At 38.5% G+C, this 14238-nt stretch overlaps 1 protein-coding gene across 1 annotated transcript in view; it reads right to left on the minus strand.

The window, feature by feature from the left end:
- Window positions 1-14238, minus strand: part of LOC149437173 (uncharacterized) — a 510919-nt gene that overhangs the window by 259027 nt on the left and 237654 nt on the right. The window contains exon 17 of the mRNA XM_089661020.1: window positions 7555-7722. Coding sequence (XP_089517146.1) covers window positions 7555-7722 — 168 coding nt within the window. The remainder of the gene's footprint in view (window positions 1-7554; window positions 7723-14238) is intronic.

Raw genomic sequence — 14238 nt, forward strand, 5'->3', positions numbered from 1 at the left:
GTCAAAAGTGATTGAAAATGCCTGACATTTTATTTGTGTGTGGCCTTCTTTAGAAAGGTCCTAAAAGATTACTATACATCTTTCTTGCTCTTGAAACCATTGCTTAAGGTCAGGTAACTTTGCAGCTGTCAGTTTTACTTTCTATGTATTTTGTACTGTTGGTGAAGTACTGTAGAGAATAAATGTAGTCTTTAAAAGCTAAGTTCACCTTTTAGGGCATAATGTCACTTTCATAATAAACAGAAGCCTTTTCCAAAGTCCTTTCTGTCCCAGCCATCCCAATGTGCTTATCTATCACTTACCTTGTCCAGTGAAGCTTTCAATTTTCACGTTTCTGTTTGAATTTTTAACAGTTTCAGCCTCAGTGATGTACCCGTACGTCTTTAGGTTAAAGTAGTTATACCGGGATGCTGCCTGCAGCTACAGGTATCCTCCTAGTATGACTTTTACAAGCAGCGGAGGGGCATTCTCTAACACCCCTCATCCCCCCCCTTCCCCCGTGAAGCTCAAGGCTGAACTTGGCAGTTCCACCAGCTGACCATAGAGATAATGGAGGACTAAAACATTCCCAATCATCTCTATGGTCTAAAAAACTGAAAGCGAAAAGCATTTTGTCAGATGAAAACAAGCCATTACGGGATGCATTCACAAGCCATTGTGAAAGCACCTGACCCCAAATTTCTGCATAAAGATGATTGGGCACTGCTCCAGCACTCACAAGGGATGTTGTTCATCCCTTGTGATAGCAATAAAAGTGAAAAGAAAATAAAGTCACAGCGTAAAAAAAATACAAATACAATAAAATAATAAAATTAATTTAAAAAAATAAAATAAAGCACCCCATCCCACTGTACTCGCAGCTTCTAGCACCAGACCTTCTGTGAAACTCTAACCTTGTAACCTGTAAACGCTTGTAAAGCGTTGCCTATGGAAATTTTTAAGTACCATAGCTTGTTGCCATTCCACAAGAGTGCACAATTTTAAAGAGTGACATGTTAGGTATCGGTTTACTTGGCATAACATCATCTTTTATATTTTTATCAAACAACTGGGTATTATATTGTGTTTTTGTGCATTAAAATTCATTAAAGTGTATTTCCCCCCCAAAAAAAATTATATTTGAAAAACTGCTATGCAAATACCATGTAACATAAAAAAAATGACAGCACTCACCATTTTATTCTCTAGGGCCTCTGCATAAAAATATATATAATGTTTGGGAGCACTAAGTAATTTTCCAGTGAACCAATGCTGATTTTTACACATAGGAGAGAAGTGTCAGAATAGGTTTGGGGCTGAAGTGGTTAAAAAATGCTGTTTCCATCACTTCATGTAGATCATCGCCCATCATGCACTGCCTTAGTGCATTACAGAATAGGGTATGCTTACCTGTCTAGACCACACCCCCCTCATTACTATACCACCTCTTGTTTTATATCCACCCACTTTCTGTACAATCTGACTGTACAATCTCCTTTGGATCTACCATCAGGTATGTAGTGCAAGGGTCTGTTTGATTCGATACAAATTAAATAGATTTTTCAGGTGGGTCCTCCTATTTCAAAGTTTTGGGAAATCTGACTGTACAATCTCTATACAATTTTCTTTAGATTGCATAGGGTCTGGCCATCTTTATACAAGTACATATAAATGCCTCAAAGAAGCTCAGAACTTTTTGTAGACCGGAGTGTGATGCATTTTTTTTTACCATGCTTCCTGGTACGCTTGCAGCGCATTTGTCGCATGGCAGATGCGCACCTGCTACCAGCAACTTGTGGTGCCATTAACATTGAATTGCACTGTAAGTGTGATGTGCATTCCCAAATCGCACAGCAAAGCTTGTGTTCTGTGCAGTTTTTTGCTGTGCGTTCGGAAACACACAGATGTGAATGGAGCCTCATTGTTTTTGTGTAGACACACCAATTTAACGTTCAGGCTCCATTCACCTAGTGTCATGGGAATGCACATGTTTTGGCTCATTTATCCCATGACAAACAGGGCAGCCTATTGATTTCAATTGGCTGCCCTATACATGGCAAAATAGCTCATGGGACAATTTTCCATGTTGCAGTTTTCACATTTTTACTGTGCGTTTTGCTGCTTGTCACTCGTTTTTTTCTTATAGCAAAATGCATCTTTGCTTCTGCGTTTGGGGTGCTGTAACAATTAAAGGAACCAAAAGCATGACTAGTTCATTCTAGGTGTCCATTAGGTAGCCATACACTAAAATCTCTGCACAGTCTCCTTTAGATTTAGCAAAACTATATAATAGAACACATCTATCTAATTATTAAATCAGGCAGACTTTTGCACTACATAGTTGATGGTAGATTTAAAGGAGATTGTACAATCAGATTACATAGAAAAATGCTGATACCTCTGCATCAATAGCATTAATCACATTTTGATGTCTTTCGTAAAATAAAATAAAAAAACTTGCTATGACCGTACCTGTAAAATGGTCTTTTGTTCTAGAGCTTACTGAAGAAGAAAAAAAAAAACAGCTTGCTGTATTTTTTATTTTTTTTTAATAGGGTCACCAAATTATGAAGCACTTTACAGAATATGCTGAATTTCAGCTGCACCTTTAGTTCAATTTATTTCATGATCCAGTGTACAGTAACAAACTTCAGGCAATGTTTGCAAAATGTTTTCTTTTTATCCAGGCCTGACAATTGCTACCAGTGGGCATGCATGCAGGGTCAGCATTCCATTCACTGTCTATTAAGAAGAAATTTACACAGACCACAAATGTACAAGAAGAACTTACACTGACCACCAATGTAGTGCAGGCATTTACAATGACTTCAATGTAATAGGGTGCATTTACACTATCTGCCAATCTAAAGGACATTAATCTAAACTTCATTGACCAATTAATGTATAGTTGAGCACTTACATTGATCACCAATGAACAAGAGGAATTTACAGTGACTACCACTGTAGCATGGAAATTTTCTACTCAACACCAATTTAAGGGGCATTTACACTAACCAGTGACCACCAATTAAAAGGAAATCACATGGTTGATGAAGCCGCTCCTCTACAGTTAACATGCTGGATGATTGGATACATTCATCGTTGTTAACATAGTCTTATTTTTACCTTGTATAAGAATGTATTATTGGGTTATTGTTTTCAGGGGGTAGGTCATTTGACCACTATACATAATTGTATTCTATTTTTAATGCTACATTGCAGATTGCTGTCCCCCAATTACTCCTGAAAAAGTGGGCACTGACCTGAGAAACGTGTTGAATGTGTTGATATTTACCTGAACCAAATAATGGAATGATGTACTGTGAATCAAACAAATATAGTTAATGTAAACCCAACATTTCATTTTCTTGATATGTGTCTGCTGTACTATGTATGTATGAAAAAGTATCCTGTTCTCTTTGTATCGATTCCTTTGTGTGCAATCCCTGGTGTTCCTGTCAGTTCCTTTGCTTTCCTATTAAAAACTGACTAAACTAGGCATGAGAGCACAGTGTGGTGTGTTCTCTAGCTATGCTGGGAACTCAGCCTGCTCTCCTCCAATGATCAGACTTGTCCTGACATGTCCCCCCTGCACAGCCTATCACTGGGAAGATCAGTGTTCTGATGTTTCTCCTACCCCAGCTCTTATGCAGCTGAGGACAGAGGGTATGTGGGCACTTAGAAATAAGGGGGAAATGTGTTTATAATGCTTTTTTATGTATACACAAAAATTTTGCCTTTCATTTCTATTTTAAACTGAATGGGTACAAAGTGAGGGTTTACATACATTTTAACCATTTGCCGCCCGGCCAATGGCCATTTGGTGGCGGCAAAAGTGCTTCTGCATTCTGGGTGCACGCCATTTGGCGTGCTCCCGCACATGCTCAGTTCGCGCAACTGCAGAGCGGCGCAGCAGCGCGATCTGTCACCAGCCGTGTACCTCGGACACGGCCGATGACAGATCCGAGTACCGGCTCCCGTTGCTGGTACCATGTGACCTGCTGTGACCAATCACAGCAGGTCACATGACAGTTGTATACAATGGATGGCTTCATTCATGCCATCCATTGTATACTAGTGCCTAGCTGTGAATGGTCACAGCAGGTCACATGCACATGTCATGTGATTAGCTGTGACCAAATCACAGCTAAGCACAAAAAAAAAAAAACTGAATGAATCGATTTCATTCTGGTAAATGCTTGCTTATAGCAAAGTAATTCTTTGCTATAAGCAAATTGTGTAAAAAAAAAATAAATAAAAAAAATACTGATCATTTCCCCAAAGTAGTACAATGTTACTATGGTAACATTGTACTACTTTGGTCATAGTAAAATATGAAAAAAAAATCTTAAAAAAAATAACAAAAATGTAATAAAAAATTAAAAATAATAAAAAAAATAAAAAAAAATAAAAAATATATATATATATATATTTTTTTTTCATACTGTCACCAGTCAGTGTCCCTGTTCACCGCCATGCCAGTTATATGATGATGCTGTACTGCACTGGTGACAGTATGTAAAAAAAAAAATTGTGAAAATAATTTTTTTAATTTTTTCATTTTCCGAAAAATTATGACAAAAAAAATACAACTTCAAAAAACTCGCCATTCCTCTTATGAAGTACGTCTGACTGTCTACTCTGCAAAAAGGGGTCATTTGGGGGATATCTGTACTGTTCTGACATTCTTGGACCTCAAGAAATTAGATTGGCCGTCAGTACTTCAGGATTAATCAATATTCAGATCTATACCATAGTTTGTGAACTCTATAACTTTCCTACAAACTAAAAAATACATCCTAATTTGGGTTATTTTCACCAAAGACATGTAGTAGAATACATCTCGGCCTAAATTTATGAAGAACAATTATTTATTTGTAAACTTTTATAACAGAAACAAAGAAAAATGTGTTTTTTTTCAAAATGTTTGGCCTTTTTTTGTTAATTTAGCAAAAAATAAAAACCCCAGCGCTGATTAAATACCACCAAAAGAAAGCTCTAGTTGTGTGAAGAAAATGATAAAATTTTAGTTTGGGTACAATGTTGTATGACCGCGTAATTGTCATTCAAAGTGTGAGAGCGCTGAAACGTGAAAACTGGCCTGGGCAGGAAGGTGTAAAATTGCATGGTATTGAAATGGTTAAATATGAACATTGGTGTATCTGGAGTGGATTGATGTACATGAAGGTTATATGTATGTGGAACAGAATTTACCGGGTGTTTGACTTCCAATATTTATAATGATATGAATATAGATACATTATTTTACATAATGTTATTATGACTTGGTACATTTAAAGCTTGGTGGTTTTCTTTGTTATATGTCTTTTAATACTTGCCTATGTTCCAGTTTAAGCTGGTACCATGACTAATGCCCCAGGTTTCCTGTTTTAGGGTGGCTATATTTTCTTGCAGCATCCTATGGAGTCACCCTTGCATGCAGGGACTAGTGTTGTGTCTCACTATATTGTGTGCATTAACCACTTGCCCTCCAGAAGATTTACCCCCTTTCTTGACCAGGCCATTGTTTGCGATACAGCGCTGTGTTAGTTTAACTGACAATTGCGTGGTCATGCAATGCTGTACTTAAATGAAATGTAATTTTGAATGTAGTTTTTTCCCCACAAATAGAGCTTGCTTTCGGTGGTATTTGATCACCTCTGCGTTTTTTATTTTTTCAACTATGAACAAAAAAAAACTGAAAATTTTGAAAAAATAAACAATATTTTTGACTTTTTGCTATAAAACATATCCAATAATAAAAATTAAAAAAATTAAATTTCTTCATAAATGTAGGCCAAAATAGATTCTGCTACATGTATTTGCTAAAAAAAATCCCAACAAGTGTATATTAATTGGTTTACATGAAAATAACATCTACAAATGGTGGTATATACTGGAATTTTTATTTATTTTTAATACTAGTAATGGCGGGAATCAGTGACTTATAGTGACACTGGGTGGGAACTGACTAACTGACACTTACACTAATACAGTGATCAGTGTTTAAAAAAACACTGACACTGTACTAATGACACTGGGCAGGAAGGGGTTAATATCTGCGGAGCTCAAAGGGTTAACTGTATGTTAGGGAGTGATTAGATTGTGTACTGTGTTGTGTTTTACTAAGGAGATCTGCTGCACAGAGAGATAGAAAGCAGCATGTCCATGCTGACAGGAGAGACTTGTGTTGTTTACACGCAGATCTCTTCCTTTAGCTTCGCCAATGATCAGCGAGCTCCAGCCGGAAATAGCCATCTGGGACCTGGTGATTGACATCCTCAGAAGCCAGACAGCGCGCAGAGGGCATCACGTGCACGCCCCCTACCCGGAAATGCAAACTCACATATATTTATGTGATTTTGCACAGCACAGCCACCCTGTAGCAGTACATCTGCTATAGGGGGGGCAGGAAAGTAGTTAATAGATACTTACAGCCCCATACCATAGGGTGGCAAGGCACTTCCCTGCTCCTCCTTTCTCCATCTGTCCTTTTCCTTCTCTAATTAACAGACTGGCTTGGGACTGCATTGCTCACTTTTAACTCTTTCCTGTGAAAACTGGATGTTCAGGGCAGCAGCACTGAAAGTTGTAAACTGCAAAACGATGGAATTTTAACAAACAATGCACTGGGGAATGTTTATTTTATTGCGATAAATGTGTAAAAACACTGAGGGTTTAATACGCTTTTAAATTGCACATATAGATCAAAAACTAAAATGTAAAAAACAGAGTTCAGAACAGTTACCGACAACTATTTAGACTGTTTGCACTGCAAGAGTATAAAAATATAAATACCTCTATAGTAACTCTATTAAAACAACTATCTCATTTCCATACCAGAAATTGGAGAAACCAAAGACAGGGTCAGACAGACACCATGGGTGCCATATGGTAAACTGGCAATTTCTTTTCTAAGTAGCGCTGCACAAAATTAACCCAGGAAAGGACTCTTTGCACGGTAATTACTAACATGCTTTGGTTATGGATGAAAAAGACGTGCAGAAGGTACATTTTAAGAAATTACCACAAGTCACTTCTCATTTTTCATGTGATTAACTGTGCCTCTCTGTCTTCCATTATAATATTACCATTATTTGAGGTCTGAAAACTTTACTTATTAAGTCATGATTCCGCACAAAAAAACAGTATGATCTGAAATCACAGCAGGTCACAAGTTAAAAGAAAAGTGTTTTCACTTTATGAAACAGTTATAATTACAGATCATTAAGGCCTTTATATCAGTTGAAAGGGCAGTGTAGAAACTTGATGCCCCCTCAGAACATCCCTTTTAAGACCAAGCACTGCAACTCTCAGGAAAAAAAAAAAAAAAAAAGCATTTGACGCAGCAGGAGGGAAATTTAATCTTAATCATTTCAGTCAAGAGGCACTGTCCTCATACTCACAAACTATCCCACAATGCTTTTCTCTATTAATTAGATAACAGATGGAGGAGCACATAGCGGTATGGGTAGAAAAACCTACTTTTTTGAACTATACAGAGAGAGTGCTTTAAAGAACTTTAAAGAATCTGAGATGCAGAGATTGTAACCATATGTTTAAAATCTGAGTTACCTCCTCCTTGGTACTTTGGGTTATATGCTGAAGCTTCTTTGTATCAACACTGGCCTGTTCCAGCTTGAGTTTTAACCTGGAAAGTTCCTCCGTTATTTTCTTATTCTGATGACGAAGGCTGTTGACTTCAGAGGTGATCGCAGAGTTCCCTTTGTTTTTTTCATTTAACTAAAAGTCAAACATACAGTGTTATTGGATCCATGTATAACATCTATAATCATTCTTTGTAAATCAGCCTGGGGTAGACCTCAATGACATATCTTTAGCTAGTAGACACACCTTACAATAGGATCAGAGGCGCCCCTGGGTGTAGCACTGCCCACAGGTCACACAGTACAAATCTCATACATGTTTACATATGCAAATGTATTTCAAAAGTTGTTTTCAATCTCTTGAAATCTGAAGCTTTCATTAAAGAATGTCCATTGTTCCTGCTATGAAGGTCCTTGTTTAGGCTTTCTAAATACTTCCGGAATTAGGGTGACAAAAACCTTTGAACAATAGTAAAAACAGTGTTTTTCTTTTTTACAGTTGTGTCCAAAATTATTCAACCCCCACTGAAATTGAGTGTTTTGGCCAGTTTGACATTGCTTTTGATCATTCAGTCATCTTGCTTACATTTACATTAAAGAGGCACTTGTAGGTCAGACAAATATAACATAACAGTTATAATGAAATAACCACAAATGTCTTTTCTGTGCTCACAGCATTATCAGTTTTATTCAACCCCCAAGTGACATTCAATCTTAGTACTTAGTACAGCATCCTTTTACAGTTATAACAGCTTTTAAACGTGAAGCATAGCTTGACACAAGTGTCTTGCAGCGATCTACGGGTATCTTCGCCCATTCTTCATGGGCAAAGGCCTCCAGTTCAGTCACATTCTTAGGCTTGCGCACTGCAACTGCTTTCTTTAAGTCCCACCAGAGGTTCTCAATCGGATTTAAGTCTGGTGACTGCGATGGCCACTCCAAAATGTTCCAGCCTTTCCTCTGCAACCATGCTCTAGTGGACTTGGAGGTATGCTTGGGATCATTGTCCTGTTGAAAGGTCCAACGTCTCCCAAGCCTCAGGTGTGTGACGGACTGCATCACGTTTCCATCCAATATCTCCTGGTACTGAAGAGAATTCATGGTACCTTGCACACGCTGAAGCTTCCCTGTACCTGCAGAAGCAAAACAGCCCCAAAGCATGATTGACCCTCCACCATGCTTCACAGTAGGCAAGGTGTTCTTTTCATCATAGGCCTTGTTCTTCCTCCTCCAAACATAGCGTTGATCCATGGGCCCAAACAGTTCTAATTTTGTTTCATCAGTCCACAGAACACTATCCCACAACTTTTGTGGTTTGTCCACATGGCTTTTGGCATACTGCAGTCGACTCTTCTTATTCTTTGGAGACAGCAAGGGGGTACGCCTGGGAGTTCTGGCACGGAGGCCTTCATTACGCAGTGTGCGTCTTATTGTCTGGGCTGAAACTTCTGTACCCACATCTGACAAATCTTTTCTCAGTTCCTCAGCAGTCACACGGGGACTTCTCTCCACTCTACGCTTCAGGTAGCGCACAGCAGTCGAAGTCAGCATCTTCTTTCTGCCACGACCAGGTAGCGTTTCAACAGTGCCCTTTGCCTTGAATTTGCGAATGATGCTTCCTAAGGTGTCTCTTGGTATGTTTAACATCTTTGCAATCTTCTTATAGCCATTGCCCTTCCTGTGAAGAGAAATCACCTCTTCTCTTGTCTTCCTGGACCATTCTCTTGCCTTCACCATGTTTGTAACCACACCAGTAAATGTCTAGAAGGAGCTGAGTATCACAGTCATTTTAAAGCTGCCTAATTGGTGCTTATTATGCTTGATTGCTGCTCGGTGACATCCACAGGTGTTTTCAATACCTGATGGAAAGCACCTGTATGAACCTCTGTTCTTCAGAGTGGTAGTCTTTAAGGGGTTGAATAATTGTGGCAATGAAGAAACCACATAAGAACCATTTACTACTGTATTACATAAACAATTGATGTCATTTTAGTTGCATTTGGGTAGTTACAACGTCCTTGTAGGATTTGATTCTGAATACAATTCCAAATGTACACTATAGTCCCTAAACCCCTTTACAGCATTGGGGGTTGAATAATTTTGGACACAACTGTATATATTTTATGCATTTGTCAGCCAAAAAAACAAAACATAACAGTTTTTTTTCAATTACAACAGTATACCAAATAAAAACCTTAAATGTCTTTAAAAAATATTTTCTTTACAAAATAAGGTTTTCAATTTAGCCATAGAATTATTGCCACATTAACTGAAGCATGCTGAGGTTGCTAAATTTAGTCTGAAGGGTTTATGTATATTTGCAAGGCAATACGTCTGACACATCCTACCTTAGATTTCTTTACCTATAATACACCGATTGCTTAACGTGGAACTAAAGGCAAAACTTTTTTCATTTTGGATAGAATAAGGGAGGTATAACCCCTGTCAGCTTTTGTGCCATTTGAGTACCATTTGGGAGATTTACTTTCACTCTGTCTCATAGACAAAACAGAAAGCTAGAGGAAATCCCTCCAAAGTGAGGGAATCCTGGGGTGTCACTAGAACTAGCGCCCCCCCCCCCACTGGAAGATTTCCCCTGTATTGTTGTTCTGGTATCAACCCAAAAATGTAGGATTTTTTTTTACCTTCCCTTTAAATGATAAAGGTAAACCAGACAAAAAGAGGATGAATCTCCCTAATGGGGGCACGGATAACAATAAGAACCTGACAGGTGTTCTAACCCCTCTCCACTCCATCCAAAACTAAAAAAAAACGTTTTGCTTTTAGCTATACTTTAAAGCTACACATGCCAAGGAAATACAGATGAAAAAGGAAGGTCTGCGCTAAAATGTCACATTTCTGTATACCTTAGAATTTGAGGGGTGATACTGTACTTTAATCCCATTTGGAGCGTAGTTGTTTTCTATTACTCCACTATTAAAGACATTTAATGCTGACTGCGCCCTCACATTCCAGTTTGCCAAGAGATGGTTTTTAGAGCTGTATAAGTCTTGTAATTTAATGTTATCAGCCTTGTAATTCAGGCCAGGCAGTAAAGCCTGGTCAGTACCATCACTTTTCTCCCCTGCAATCAAACAATATATTTTGGTCGACTACCCACCACCAGCCTCGTTAATAGAGGAATATCAATACATTGATGAATTCATCACTTTTTGTACTCTGTTTTCCATCAGCAAGGGACTAGGGCAAGGCAGATAGCACTAAGCAATGTTTGGAGTCCTGCAGTGCACAGGACCAAAAAAAAAAGCCAATATAATTACGGATTCAAGAACTTGTACTCACTGCAATTAAAATAGGTGTTAAACAAAATACATAACTGGATTAAGGGGTGGCCGTTTACTGTATATCTGTCTGGCGTACAGATTTAAAAATAGTTTTCCTCTAGTTTAATAAAACCCCCTTAGTACATTACTGCAATAACCTATCCCATGTTTTCTGAGCTAAAATAAAAATCTCAAAAGATCTTAGATTTGTAGAATAAAAGCTATCATATGGCTCTTCAATACAGTTCATAGGTGTTCAGATTTGGTCTCAAGGACAAAAGGATTGTCTTTCTCAGCTGGAGCAAGATAGCGTGGCCCATTATGGTCATGTCTATATACTGCACATGCTGCAGATTAAAAGTATTAAAAATCATTCTACTGTATCTTGTTAAATTGGTGTCAATTCTCAAACCTAAGCAAATACTGCTCTCCACTGCCCTACTGTAACAAAGTATACATTTCTCTACATTTAGATTGCAGCAATATTCTTTGTAAATCCTGATCACTTTTTTTTAGCTGTATCTATGCTGTACATCCGACAAATAACCGCCAGTAAAAATAGGGACTGAACTGCATATTTTCACCAACAATGTATTAAATTTATTAAATGTGGTTTATTTTTTATGTCACCGAAGTCTCCATAAAAAAAAAAAGCTAGAAGGATTGTCAGCTCACCATGTTCCATGGCTAATCAAAATATTACATTTGGGTATAACATTTGGGAGTTAAAACTAAACAATGTAGTTCTATGCATAGTAAATTGATGTTTCCACAGTAGGAAAACCCACCATGCAGAGGATTTCTTGAAATCTTTTGCCTCCTGAGCATCTTCAGTCTTGTAGTGTGACTTCATACAAATCTAAAAGGCCTCACTGTACAGGTGGAAGTACTGGAGTCATCTGCTCACATAGCCACAGGATAATCGGTTGCCTCTTGCCACTATTCACCAGTCTCTTTCTAGTGAGGGAGATGCAGCCTCACACCACCATAGGAGAACTTCCTCCTAGCACTCTCCAGTAAGCTTCTCCAGACCTGACTTGAATCCTTAATGCAGATTTGCAAATAGACCCTAGGAGGCTAGCTGAGACCTTGGTGTCTTCCTGAAGACTTCCTCTAAGATCCAGCATCAGGGGCAGAGCCCCTGCACAGAGGTCTCCTCCTGAAGTGCTGGACCCAGGAACACTGCACTTTGCTCTCCCACCTACTGGGCACACAAGTGGTTTGCCGGGGTTATGGCTGAAGAAATCTGCCATAACTCCAGTAATTTTTTTTCAGCCAATGGCTGGCTTTCTATTGAAAGCAGACCTAGCGGCTCTTCAGTTACTGTATCGCTTTCAGTAGCATCTGATCGCACCGTCGGATTGCTTCTCGGGAACGTCCCCTCCCGCCGCTCGAGGGGACAGTATGGCCGACTGAAGATGGAAGCGATGAGAGACTCTATGGTCTCTGACTGCCTCTATCATGATGAGGAACTGAAGTGACGCAATGACATCACTTCCAGTCGGCGGTGGATGTAAACAATTTTTTTTCTTTTTTAAAGCACACATTTTTTGCTCTTTTGCCTTAAAAGGTAAAGGAGAGATTTGGGGTCATTGTGACCCCAAATCTCTCCTTAACCACTTCCAGACCGGACACTTTTACCCCCTTCCTGACCAGGGCAATTTTCAGCTTTTAGCGCTATCACACTTTGAATGACAATTGCGCGGTCATGCAACACTGTACCCAAATGAATTTTTTACCATTTTTTTTAAACAGATAAAGCTTTATTTTGGTGGTATTTATTCACCACTGGGATTTGTATTTTTTTTGCTATGTAAATGAAATGTCCAAAAATTTTGAAAAAAAGTGGTTTTTTTTATGAAATTTTGCAAATAAATAATATTTCATCATAAATCTTAGCCAAAATGTATTCCGTTATCTTTTTAGTAAAAAAAAAAATCCAAATTAGTTTATAAGCAAAAATTATCATTTTTAAACATTTTTTTTTACATTTTTATTTTATTTTTTTATATTTTTTATTTTTATTTTTTTTTTTACATACTGTCACCCTAGCAGTACAGTGTCACATGGTGACACTGTACTACTTGTGGGGGGTGATGAAGATTTTTTTTTTTTCTTTTACACTGATTGCTTTTACACCCATATAGGATGTAAAAGCAATCATTTCTCTTTCTCTCTGTGTGCATTCTTGCACTCATTGATAAGTACTGAGTGAGCTGTGATTGGTCACAGCTTGTCACATGGTACAAGGCTTTTGTGAATAGCCTTGTACCATGTGACCTCTGTGATCATTCACAGATTTCACACGTAGTAAGCAATGATGTCACAAGTGACATCTTGCTTACTACTTTGCATGTGATCACTGATTGGCCAATCAGTGATCACATGATCGGGACCTCGTACAGAGGTCTCGTCCGACGATCGGTGTTTCACTGTGTCCGGAGGACACAGCGGGCACCGGATCGCGGTGCTGCGCGCTCCCAGGGAGCGCGCACAAGCAGGGTGCGGGGAGGCCGTTTATAGACGGCCACCCGACCCTGCAGTGCCACCGTCCGGCCGTTTATATACAACGGCCGGACGGGAAGTGGTTAAAGAGGACCTGTCATGCATATTTCTATTACAAGGGATGTTTACATTCCTTGTAATAGGAATAAAAGGGACAGTGTAAAAAAAAATATTAACATTAAAAAGAAAAACACGAACGTTAGAGCAAGAGCAATAATTATAGTACTAGACCTCTTCTGTAACTCTAAACAGGTAACCTGTAAAAATTTTTAAAGCATCTCCTATGGGGATCTTTAAGTACCATAGATTGTCACCATTCCACAAGCATGCGCAATTTTAAAGTGTGACATGTTAGGGATCTATTTACTCGCCATAACATCCTCTTTCATATTTTACAAAACATTGGGGTATATATTGTGTTGTTTTTAATTCACTAAAGTGTATTTAAAAAAAAAAAAAATGTATTTGAAAAAAAATGCTGAGCAAATACCATGTGACATAAAAAATTACAATGATCGCCATTATTATCAAGTGGATAAGAAACAAGGTGTGTGTGTGTTTCTCACATACATGTTGAGGGCCAGGGCTGATGACTGATATGGAGACAAGCATAAAGCCTCCATTTCTAGGTCCACATCTTACTTGCTAAACAGATACTATACTATACCTGATATGCTGCTATACTGCAGGGCTTTACAAATCCCAGGTGCCAAGTCGCCATGGAGACTAGAAATTGGGTCCTGGCTTTACACACTGCCTCCCACTGACTTCAATGCAGCCCCAGCAAAGTTTTTGCCAGTGTCCCATCACCCAAAGGTTGCCTGTACATTACCCTACATATAAGTTAAAGAATGTAAAATAAG

Source organism: Staurois parvus, unplaced genomic scaffold (assembly GCF_062004578.1).
Source record: "Staurois parvus isolate SC_StPar_1 unplaced genomic scaffold, SC_StPar_1.0 ptg001302l, whole genome shotgun sequence".
Lineage (NCBI taxonomy): Eukaryota > Metazoa > Chordata > Amphibia > Anura > Ranidae > Staurois > Staurois parvus.